This window comes from Cervus canadensis, chromosome 5 (assembly GCF_019320065.1).
Source record: "Cervus canadensis isolate Bull #8, Minnesota chromosome 5, ASM1932006v1, whole genome shotgun sequence".
Taxonomy (NCBI): domain Eukaryota; kingdom Metazoa; phylum Chordata; class Mammalia; order Artiodactyla; family Cervidae; genus Cervus; species Cervus canadensis.
This window is the reverse complement of record NC_057390.1, coordinates 74,494,803-74,507,810: the sequence shown is the minus strand read 5'-3', so window position 1 is coordinate 74,507,810 and position 13,008 is coordinate 74,494,803. Positions and strand designations below refer to the sequence as shown.

Below are 13,008 nucleotides of genomic sequence, written 5' to 3'. Positions count from 1 at the left end.
ATTGCCCCAATAGACAAAAGTAAAGCTTACCCCCAAATTAAAACTAAATCCAGAACAAGCAACAAGTATGAACAGTGAGTTACCTGCTAATGTAGCTGCTGCAGCCAACCCTGCCGCAGTGTATGGATCAGTCCCTGGAGGAGCAGCACTGATAATATATGGATTTGGCACAAACGCAGCTGGAGCAAGGCCTGCCGAAAATACACCAGCTATATTTGAAAGAGAGAGAAATAATAAAAACATATGCGTGATTTTCTTCATTAGGAAAAAAAAATTCCACTCTGAAATTGGGGTTGGGGAGGAGAGAGTATATAATGATTCTAACTCTTATTACCTAAGTGACCTTGAGCATGTAACACAAACTGGTTCTGGGGTTCTTCATGTATGCAACAGGTATATAACCGGTAAATTCTGTTCAAATTAAATATAAATGATTGTATAGTACTAGCACATAACAGGCACACAATAAATGTTTAGAGCTAGAATTACTATTGTTCAATAGTGGTTTTTCATGCAATCTTTATTAGGTCAACTATGAGCTAGGCATTCAACACTGAGGAGGACAGATATGATCTGCCCTCACAAATCACAATCTAGTCAGAAAAACAAGTAGAATACAGTGTAAGTGCTATGAGCACAGAGAGACAGGATATCAAAGGAGCTTTTGGTAGGATGGTATGGAGTTGTAGTAAGATAAAACTGGAGCCATAATCAGAATGAAGACTCATGAAGAGTTTCCTGGGTCATGTTAAGCAGTTGGGACTTTACTCTGAAAGTAAAAGAAAAACAGTGAGTTTTAAGCAGGAGAATTAAATCCACTTCTGAGTCTAATGTATGCCAATATAGATTTGGTAAAGGAGGCTAAGGAAGATTTATGCTAGAATTTCCTCTTCTGGAAAGTAAATGTGAAAAGTACAAGGTAGGAAATAGCTAAAGAGAACATGTTTAAAGTTAAAGGAGCTCAAAAAGGCTCAAGTTGAAAAGATGGTGGGGGATGGATATAGGCATAAAAAGCAAGTGGACATAAAATAACTTTTATGATTACTATATTACAGTGGTTTTCATGTTTCTGGACTGTGACGCACAACGTAAAATATTATTTCACATGGACCTACCATCCACACACGCAAATGCCACAAACAAAAATCTCAAAAAAAGTTTACCCTTATGAAATTTCAATGCACTCTAAAGTAAATTGCCAATTTTAAGAAATAATGGCCACAACCTACAATACTGATTTCATGGCCAGGCAACACATGGCCATTTGAATAAAACAGAGGGTTCAATTAAATCCCTGCACTATTTAAAAAATCATTTGCTCAAAGTTGCATTCTTAGTTATGCCCTACATCAAAGGCTTTCGAGATTTCCCTCTAGTGTCTCTACTGTGATTCAGCTCAGTTCAGTTTAGTCACTCAGTCATGTACGACTCTTTGTGACCCCGTGAACTGCAGCATGCCAGGCCTCCCTGTCCATCACCAACTCCCAGAGTCCACCCAAACCCATGTGCACTGAGTGGGCAATGCCATCCAACCATCTCATCCTCTGTCGTCCCCTTCTCCTCCTGCCCTCAATCCCTCCCAGCATCAGGGTCTTTTCAAATGAGTCAGCTCTTCGCATCAGGTGGCCAAAGTATTGGAGTTTCAGCTTCAACATCAGTCCTTCCAATGAACACCCAAGGCTGATCTCCTTCAGGATGGACTGGTTGGATCTCCTTGCAGTCCAAGGGACTCTCAAGAGTCTTCTCCAACACCACAGTTCAAAAGCATCAATTCTTCTGAGCTCAGCTTTCTTTATAGTCCAACTCTCACATCCATACATGACCACTGGAAAAACCATATAGCCTTGACTAGATGGACCTTTGTTGACAAAGTGATGTCTCTGCTTTTTAATATGCTGTCTAGGTTGGTCATAACTTTCCTTCTAAGGAGTAAGCGTCTTTTAATTTCATGGCTGCAATCACCATCTGCAGTGATTTTGGAGCCCAGAAAAATAAAGTCAGCCACTGTTTCCACTGCTTCCCCATCCGACACTGTTTCACCATCTATTTGCCATGCAGTGATGGGATCAGATGCCATGATCATAGTTTTCTGAATGTTGAGTTTTAAGCCAGCTTTTTCACTCTCCTCTTTCACTTTCATCAAGAGGCCCTTTAGTTCTTCTTCACTTTCTGCCATAAGGTGATGTCATTTGCATATCTGAGATTACTAATATTTTTCCCGGCAATCTTGATTCCAGTTTGTGCTTCCTCCAGCCCAGCGTTTCTCATGATGTACTCTGCATTTAAGTTAAATAAGCAGGATGACAATATACAGTCTTGACGTACTCCTTTTCTTATTTGGAACCAGTCTGTTGTTCCATGTCCAGTTCTAACTGTTGCTTCCTGACCTGCATATAGGTTTCTCAAGAGGCAGGTCAGGTGGTCTGGTATTCCCATCTCTTTCAGAATTTTATTTATCACAGTTTATTGTGATCAACACATTCAAAGGCTTTGGCATAGTCAATAAAGCAGAAATAGATGTTTTCTGGAACTCTCTTGCTTTTTTGATGATCACGACAAGAATAAAGATGTTTTGATATACATGTTCTACTCCTATTAACTACAAATTGAAAAGTCAGGACCTAACTTTATATTCTATATTTTTATTACTAAAAAAGACTGCTTTTAAGAACTCAAAATATTTAAGTATAAAAAGTGGAAAGCCAAAGTCCTCATGTAACCTTTACTGACCATTAGTTTATAGTCTTCTCAATTTTCTTTTTTGACTTCAGAAATGATTTTAATATAGCTCTCTCCATATTTATACTACAAAGCCGACAAAAAGCAGGAAGGTTTCAAATATTTGAAAAAGAAGGAATTAGTTTGACCTAATGGATATATTAGGGCTTCCCAGGTGGTGCCAGTGGTATAGAACCCGCCTGCCAATGCAGGAACTGTAGGAGATGTGGGTTTGATCCCTGGGTTGGGAAGATCCCCTGGAAGAGGGAATGGCGACCCACTCCAGCATTCTTGCCTGAAAATCCCACAGACAGAGGAGCCTGGTGACCTATGGTTCATCAGGTCACAAAGAGTGACTGAAAGCAACTTAGCACAATGTATATATACTGAAACTTCTGCCAAAAAAGGGAAAACTTATTTTAAGCTCACATGATTCACTTAGAAATATTTACAACATATGAGATCTCAAGCCATATGCTTGTGTGTGTTCCTGTTGTTGTTTAGTCACTAAGTCATGTTTGACTCTTCTGTGATCCCACGACTGTAGTCCGCTAAGCTCCTCTGTCCATGGATTGCCCCGGCAAGAATACTGCAGTGGGTTGCCATTTCCTTCTCCGGGGGATCTTCACCTACCTAGGGATTGAACCTGCATCTCCTGCACTGCAGGCAGATTCTTTATTGCTGAGCCACAAGGGAAGCCTATTATGTGTGTGTACACATAACTGCATGTTTGCATGTATACACATACATGTGTTTGAATCTATGTTTATATGTGCATATGTATAAATACATGTCCTTCTAAATTTTTAAATAAATATATATATATAAACACACTGATAAGTTTTATATTATAGGGTAAAATGGTACTTTAATATGCTTTTCTCACTTGCCAGTTAAACACAGATCCCTTTCCATGTCAAGGGACACCTATTCATTTTAATTTTTTTGGTGGTGTGTGTAGGGGGCTGCTGCATGCCACCTGGCTTGCAGGATCTTTATTTCCCACAACCAGGGATTAAACTCTGGGCCTCGGCAGTGAAAGTGTGCATCCTAACCACTAGACTGCCGGGGAATCTCCTAGTAATATTTATAGCTGCAGAGTTCTGGATCCCACTACATAAAAGGCATGTGATTTAACTAGTCTACTACAGATACACAGATGATTCACTTTTTGCTATTAATAATGCTATTATTCTTTAAGTATACATTATCATCATATCCTTATGAAAATTCACTTAAATGGAGAAACATATATATTTAATCTCCATCCGCCTGTCCAGATTACCCTCCAGTAAAGTTTTACCAATTTACACTACTGCCATGAGTATACGAGAATGCCACCTACACTCAGGTGAAATAGGGTATTATTGAATTTTTTTAAAGTTGACAATGTTAGAAGTAAAATAAAGTATTAAAATTAGTTGGTTTTAATCTATGGTTCTTTGGCTATCAAAGAGACAAACTTTATCAAATCTTTTATACTTCTATTTTTTCATTAAAATTCTTATCCATCGGAATATGACCCAATTATCTCCAAGTCATTCTCCAAAGATACTCTAATTAATTTGCAATGTTAAGGTTAAAAATCACACTACCACCACCCCCCAAACACACACACACCCTCACTTCAGAGTATTCTTGTTTACTGGTCTAGTTATATATTTCTAAGCCAGTGCCACAATGTTTTAACCACTGAAGATAATAATTACTTTGAAATATGGCTAAGTCCATCTCTTACTTTAGTGTTCTATTAACTTCCTGGTTTCACTTTTCTGAGATAAACATCAAAAGCAAAGTTTTAAGTTTAAAAAAAAAAAAAAAGGTCCTGTTGGGATTCTAATCAATATATTAAATTCACAATTTAAGGAGAATTGACATCTTTAAGGTACTGAGTTTCCCCCAAAGGGCATGTGTCCCCATTTATTCAAGCCTTCAGAAAAAGCCTTGCACTAGTTTAGTTACTCCCTACTCCATCCCACATCCTGATTACTATGTGTAACTTTTCAGTGTTCTGAGAGATTTCCTAAGTTTTATCTTATGGTCTATTTCCTCCTAGGTGATAGCTAGTTAATTATGCAGTCCACCCCATGTGTTTTTATTTACAAGGTTCGGAAATGGTTTGTTTTCACATCATTTTGATGTTTTAAGACCTCTGATCTTTGATGACTTATGTCCTTTATCTCTTAATATTCTAAATAAACACTTAAAAATTCTTTTCAGAACTTTAAAGTTCTCTTATTTCTGTATCATGGGTATAAACTATTGTTGTTTGCATTGTAATTTCTGTTTTAGATACTATCTTATATGAGAGATTCTCTTACATTTATCCATCCCAATTGACAAATACACACTGTAGGGTGAAGTCTCCAAATCAAGTCTTTATTAGTGGTTTGGGGATCTAACCCTCTCAACCCCAGTCCTGGGATGAGCAGGCCATTTTATTTATCCCTCTTGCAGCCCTCTGCAGGCCTCATAGTTTATTTCCAGTTTATTCCTATGGATCACATCTCAATTTCCTACCCTGCAGAAACTCTTCAGCCATCAAAACAACCCCATCTTTTTCTCTTCTCTTTCTCTCCCTCTTTTGAGTGTAGATGTACATTTTAAAACATAAAATATACTATATCTATCACCTCTTTCTGGTCCAGTCCATGGGCCAAGTTTTAGCCTACTACCTATTTTTGTATAAATTAGCTAAGAATGATTTAAACATTTTTAAATGGTTGAAAATAGTAATTTGTAACAAATGAAAATTATACAAAATTCAAGTAACAGTGCCCACAGTAAAGTTGAAGAGAACACAGTTGTACTCGTTTAGGTACTGTCTACGGCTGCTTTGCTCTATAAGAGGAAGGTTGAGTAGTTGTGATGGAAAAAATATGGCAGGCAAAATTTAAAATATTTGTTATCTGGGACTTTATAGAAAAAGTTTGTCAAACTCCATTCTAGAACATGCACTGTCTGCTATGGTAGTTACTGCCATATATAGCACACTTAATTTCAAAGACTATATAAAAAAGAGAATTTATTACTAAGTTTTATATTGATTACATTTGAGATATTTTAAGTATAATGGGATAAATAAAATATTATTCAAACTAATTTCACGTATTTCTTTTTACTTTTTAAAATGTGGCTACTAGAGAATTTTAAATTCTATGGAGCACATATTTCTATTGGTACAATGTCATGGTAGAGAGTTCTCACAAAATGTGGTACACTGGAGAAGGGAATAGCAAACCACTTCAGTATTCTTGCCTTGAGAACCCCATGAACATTATGAAAAGGCAAAAAGAGGACACTGAAAGATGAACTCCCCAGGTCAGTAGGTGCCCAATATGCTATTGGAGATCCAGTGGAGAAATAACTCCAGAAAGAATGAAGAGACGGAGCCAAAGCAAAAACAATACCTAGTTGTGGATGTGACTGGTGATGAAAGTAAAGTCCAATGCTGTAAAGAGCAATACTGCATAGGAACCTGCAATGTTAGGTCCATGAATCAAGGTAAATTGGAAGTGGTCAAACAGGAGATGGCAAGAGTAAACATAGACAATTTAGGAATCAGTGAACTAAAATGGACTGGAATGGGTAAATTTAACTCAGATGACCATTATATCTACTACTGTGGGCAACAATCTCTTGGAAGAAATGGAGTAGTCATCATAGTCAGCAAAAAAAGAGTCCGAAATGCAGTACTTGGAGGCAATCTCAAAAACGACAGAATGGACTATAAAGAAAGCTGAGTGCAGAAGAATCGATGCTTTTGAACTGTGGAGCTGGAGGACTCTTGGACTCAAGAGAGTCCCTTGGACTGCAGGGAGATCAAACCAGTCAATCTTAAAGGAAATCAGTCCTGAATACTCATTGGAAGGACTGATGCTGAAGCTGAAGCTCCAATATTTTGGCCACTTGATGCAAAGAACTGACTCACTGGAAAAGACACTGATGCTGGGAAAGACTGAAAGCAGGAGGAGAAAGGGATGAGAGCGGATGAGATGGTTGGATGGCATCACCGACTCAATGCATATGAGTCTGAGTAAATTCCAGGAGTTGGTGATGGACAGGGAGCACTGACATGCTACAGTCCATGGGGTCACAAAGAGTCGGACACGACTGAGCGACTGAACTGAACTGAATCTAAATGAACTATCAGCCAGCTAAGAGATGACTCAGCAAACCTGGATAAAAGGACTAATGATCAACTCTTCTCTATTTAACAATGGAACAAAGATGGGATCCATTTTGTTAAGTTATACTTTCTTAGAAATTTCCATTCTATTCAAGTTTTCAGATTTATTTGCATAGTTTCCCTAGTTTCACAAAGAAGTTCTAACTTATGCCAAATCTTTTACAAGGTCAAATGTAATTGAAAATACTCCAAGGCATTAAAAAAAAGAAACACTTTTAAACTATTTTTAGGAAGCAAGTATATTGATATCAAAATCTAACAAAAAAATGCATACACACACAGGCTAAATTCATTTATATATTGATAAAAAATCCTTAAAAAATTAGCAAATTAAAAGAGCTCAATATTATATGCAATTCTTTTAAATTCTAAGAGCACAGGACTGAGTCAATTATTAGAAAATAGCATTAATAAAATTTAATAAACACTAATCAAGAGCTTTCTTCACAGATACCAGTTTAAAGATATAATGAAAGCCAGGAAGTCATTTACAATGATAGCAAAAGATAAAATACCAAAGAACAAACCTATTGAAAAATATGCAAACTTATATGAGAAAAACTTTAAAGCACTCAAACACCACAAAAGCAAACTTTAACAAAATTAAAGACACACTAGGTTCTGGAAGAATACTTAGTCATAAAAATGTTACTTTTCATAAGTTAATTTAAGATTTTAACCTGATCTGAAAGTAAACAGGGGCTTCCCAGATGGCTCGGTGGTAAAAAATCCACCTGCCAATGTAGGAGACATGGATTTGATCCTTGGGTCGGGATGATACCCTGGAGGAGGAAATGGCAACCCACTCCAGTATTCTTGCCTGGAGAATTCCATGGACAGAGGAGCCTGGTGGGCTACAGTCCATGGGATCACAGAGAGTCGGACACTGAGCACACATGCATATGGAAGTAAATAAGAGGATTTTAAAGCTCATACGAAAGAAAAGGCAAGAGCTGAAAATTTGAAACTACCAAAAGGAAGAGCAATAATAGGTATCCCAGCCTACCACATACAAATCATACAATGAAGTGTCAAGAAATAACAAGTGTTGTAATGGCCCACAAGTAGACAGGAATCAATGTTTCCAACAATGAGTGAAGCCGCATTATATACAGGGATAAAGAAGGCTAGGGGAAAGTGTAAAAAAACAGGTCCAGAGTGCATGCTGCTATTAGAAGTCATCTAGAAACATGTGGTCACCTTTGATTAAAACCAAAAATAAAATTTTGGACCTGGAAAGACTTCTTGGATTGACCCAAAACAAAACAAAGTTAAGGGAATAGAACTAACTTAGTTTATCTCATCCCCGGTCCCCAAACATCCTGATGTTGAGAGTGGAAAGAAATCAAGGTCGGCCAAAATCAGGTGTAAGAATGGTTCCCATGAATCTATACACATGATAAAATGACACACATCTATACACACACATTTACCAACGGCTGTGGTACTATACTATAATTATGTTAACATGTAGTCATTTAGGGAAAACTAGGTGGGGAATCTGTGTACTCTCCTTGCAACCTCATGTGAATCAGTAATTATTTCAAAATAAGTTAAAAAAAAAAACAAACAAACACCTCAACAGAAAAACAGGTACTAATGCCTGAACTCTACCAATAAGACATATGTAATCATAGTATTTCACATAATTATAGTCTTTACTATAAAGCTCAAAGGCTAAATAGCTTAATGAAGGAAGGAAGAAAAAATTTAAAGAAATTGTCTTGTGATTCTTACTTCCAACCCATTTCAAAAACAAACACTCTGACTTGATATGAACACCCAAAACAATGCTTGAATTTCCAAGTGTTTAATGCTCTCCACTTCACACTAAGAACAAAACTTATGTGCTGACAGCTTTCATCAAGTTATAGATTTTTATTTCACCAAGAATACAAGTAAAATAAACGCCAAACTGTTCTTTCCTAATCTATACTCTTGCCATGTAATCTACTACTGTTTTATCTCAATGAGATGTTTCAGAAAGTAATGAAATAACACCATTAAATAAGATCTAAACACTTTAACACAAGACTTTCTAACACTGTAATGAGAACAGTAACTTACAAAGACTCACCTATGTGTGGCTGCTGAGCTGTGGCTAATGCATACTGCTGCTGCTGAGCTGCAGTTAACTGCTGAACTGTTAGTGCATTAGTCCTCTGAAAGAGCTATTAAGGAAAGTATTGAGTACAGAGATTAGTCTCACAGCATTTCATTTTTGTTCAGAAAGCTAAGAATGGAATATTACAAATACATATTTTAATCACTTTCTCAACTATAAGGACATTTTATTCAATAAAACATTAAAGGGTTTAAAAATACCCCTATTATTTATGTGAACATCTCACAGCACTTCAGGCTATACTACTACTAGCTAAGAGGAACATCGCTAAAGGAGGAGTATTCTTTACCTGCTGCTGGGAATTGTAGTCAAAAAGGCCTACAGTAGCTCCTGAGGAGTCCATTGGTACCTGATTACCAGGATAGTCAAACTGTAAGGAATCCAGACCAACTTGTTCCATGGCATCCAGATTCTGAGTTTCAGGATTTGAAAATTCTTCAACAAGTGGTTTGTTAGTTGTAGGATTAGGAAGAGGCCCCAATCCTTCTGGAGGATTAGTATTGGGGCCTAGGCGCTCAACTACTTCAGTTGGAGAGGCTTGACGACTTCCAGGAGTACGACTGTGTAAAGAAAACAGAAATGAGTAAAAGTAACAAGTATGTCAAAAGGTGAAATCATAAAGTAGGAAAATCATGGAAAACAGATGGTGGTAAAACACAAAAGGCAAATTAGGGACCCTAGGTCACTAAGCATTCCTCTTTATCACTTTTCTTCTTTTTTCTGTTTAATCCAGCTTACACTTAAAAGCTGACATGGTTTCATTTTTTAAATATTATTAGTGACAACTGCCCCCAATTTTAATAGCATAAAGATATAACTCAATTTTACAGATAAGGAAATTGTCCAATATCACGATTTAGGCTTAGGGTACTCAAAATTTTTGTCTCAAATCACAGACAAAATGAGCAGTAGGTATGAAGAGCAGACTGCCATGCAACAAATAAGAGAAGACTTGAAACCAAAACCTACCCACCATACTCCCATCCTGTCTACCAGCATAGCTGTCCTAACATCTTGCCTAATACTTCAGGGCGGGGGGGAAAAAAAAACGGCCAGAAAGAATCATATGGCCTTCACAACTGAAGACTGTATAATACAGAATACAAAAGAAAAGGGCAGTGAACCAAGACAGAAAGCTGACTCTTGACTCTAAAAAACAATATTCTGAGTAAATCATTTCAACACCCAGGTCCCAGTTTCCTTGAGACAGAGGTGACACTGTACTTCTATAATAACAAAAACAAAAAGACTATTTGTAAAAACCCTCTATGAGCTCTCCCAAAACTATCTTTATCATACCAAATTGTTTCAGTTTAAATCATCAGAAATAAATAAAAATGAATATTTATCAAAAATTAAGCATGCACATCAATGAAAAGTATAATTTTATATACAAAGAGCAACTTTCTCTACTGATTAGTCTTAATTTTCTGAAGAAATTTATTAAACACTAAATTTTAAGCACCGACTCTTCTCTTTTTATCAACATCCTTTACAGTCTAAACTATTTTCACTTAATTTCTGGACATAAGTGATCCTTATTAACAGTCCCCTTCCTTCTGTGGAAATAATTTATATAAGATCTTATCCTTCACAAGAAGTAAATTCATTCTGAGGAACTATCATTTCATAGTATATTCAAATATAAGTACATTAAATAAATGGTAGTAACTATTTTAACCTGTCTTTCAATGTCAACGGTTATCCATATGTAACTGCCCCACTTCTAGGTACTTTACAATGGAATAAATCTGCTAACACGTACAGAACATTTCACAAAGCAATTAATTACAAGAACTGTTTTCCAGATACTTTAGGTTTGTGGACTTACATTTTATTTCAAAATTAACCACTGTCCTTGCAACATGAGAAGAAATTTCAAACTCCTTTCCCCTTTATCCACAATTAAAATGTTCATGTGAATAATCCAAAGGCTTTTCATTCAGAATATATGGGAAGAAAAATAAAACTGAAAGGATCTTCTTTAAAATCAGTCCATTGGAAAAAAGAAAGAGGTGGGAGGAAGGTCCAAGAGAGACAGTACGTCTGTGTGTGTATATATAGCTGATCCACTTCATTGAATAGCAGAAACTAACACAACATTGTAAAGCAATCATATTCCAACAACAACAAAGAACAACGAAAGCCTGATATATTTCTTTCACTCCTTTCAGTTCTATTCCAACAGATGATATATCAGTTAATGTATGTAATAATGATGTGCTACCATAGTGACCATATGACCACAGCTATTACTCTGAAATGTTTTTATACTGTTGAAGACAATATTGCATCAGAAATACTTTATAAGCACTTTAAAAAACATACTACAAACTTAATGGAATTAGAATGCTATTGAATGTAAAGTTCATATTAATATGGAGAAATATAGTCTTTCACACAAAACAACTCTAATACAGCAAAAAAAAAAAAAAAGTAGAGGATTCAAAAGAAGAAGTCATTATGCTATGAGTGGTGCTATTTTCTTGCTATAGTTAATGGTGTATTAACACTTCAATTATAAATGTATACTCTGCAGGGTTTATAATCAACTCAGTTTTAAATGCATGCCCTTGAACACAGATTAGGTAATAGCAGAAGAGCAAATCAGAATAAGGTTCTAAAACAAACTGAGTAGCATTAAATTTATTTCTTGTCAAAAGAGGTTTACTGGTTTTGGATGCTTTTTTGCATTTAGAACAGATTTAAATGGCACTGTTTTTAAGAAGTATTGTTACTCTATTTTTTGATAATTAAAGGTAATAAACATAAACATGTACCTAACAACTAACTGATATTTCATGGTTCAGAAGATCGCAAAGAAACAACTATTTTCAGGTATAGGCCCCAAAGCATCTGATTACTGAAGTATAAAGTTCAGGATATGAAGAAACAACTCCCTAATATTTAGATGAATGTGCACTGCCTAATCTAAGTCCAAAGGCTAGAACAAAAGAAATACTTGCCATAAAGAGACAACAAAAAATCTACAACTGAACTTAAATTCTGAACTTAACACTAATTTTTAGAAGTCTGATATGTTCCTCCTGTCCTAATTTCAGGAATATGATTAAGTATCAGCATAAACTCAGAAAAGGGGGATAGGATACAATACAGAGATAGAAGGAAGAGAAAACTCTACAGAAAGGTGCTAAGAGCAAACTCAAGAAGAGTTTGCCAAGAAAAATCACAGATTAAACCTTAAATTCACTAAACTTTAGCAGGGAGAAAACAGTTAAAATTTAGACTACCACATTAGTAGAAAGGTAATAGCAACTTCTAACATTACTTAATGGAATGCATTGTTTTAGAGAAACTTGAAGACTTATCTTTTTAAAAAATGGCACATAATCATTAACTAATACTCCTTATAAAAAATTTTAAGTCTTCCTCCAGATTAATACAAGGTACAAAGGGAAATAAAAAAACCCAAAGTTGGAAAAATACCTAAATCAGTCATATCAGCTAGTAGCAATAATCCCTAAAGAGATATGATTTTCTTCTTGAGAAAGTGAAAATCTTACTTAAAATCTTTGCAATCGGCATCCATTCCATTTGGCAAACCTCTGCCATTTATTTTAGAATCATCATCATCTCCTTGCTTAAGATCTCTGTTTTGGTCCTCCTCAAATGGAGAAGCCTTGCCTTTTTGATCTCCTTTCTCAGGTCCATCTGTTTCAGCATCTCTAGTGCCCTGAGGAAAAAGAATCTGTTTGATTCTGAATATTTAATAGAACACAAAAAAAGGCACCACAAGGTGACCTAAAACTACACTATAGTGCATGTAAACAATAAAAACATTGAATCTTATTTTAATTTTGTAGTCAACGAATTTATCAAAGGCCAAAAAAATTTAGTACAAACCAGTGATTTATAACAGAAGGGCTAAGGCAACCTTAACTATAGCGGTGCTAGAAGAGCAGTAACACCACAAGTGAAATTAAAATTCTACTTAATGAAAGATGATTTTGTTTTT

General features: G+C 35.9%; 1 protein-coding gene across 11 annotated transcripts in view; it reads right to left on the bottom strand.

Moving 5' to 3' along the window:
- Nucleotides 1-13,008, bottom strand: part of PUM2 (pumilio RNA binding family member 2) — a 97,756-nt gene that overhangs the window by 47,555 nt on the left and 37,193 nt on the right. For 10 of the 11 annotated variants that reach the window (XM_043469292.1, XM_043469296.1, XM_043469291.1 and 7 more), the window contains 4 exons: nucleotides 12,557-12,726; nucleotides 9,322-9,592; nucleotides 8,985-9,078; nucleotides 84-209 (listed from right to left, as the gene is read on the bottom strand). In XM_043469292.1, coding sequence (XP_043325227.1) covers nucleotides 84-209; nucleotides 8,985-9,078; nucleotides 9,322-9,592; nucleotides 12,557-12,726 — 661 coding nt within the window. The remainder of the gene's footprint in view (nucleotides 1-83; nucleotides 210-8,984; nucleotides 9,079-9,321; nucleotides 9,593-12,556; nucleotides 12,727-13,008) is intronic. The other variant, XM_043469301.1, reaches the window with a different exon arrangement.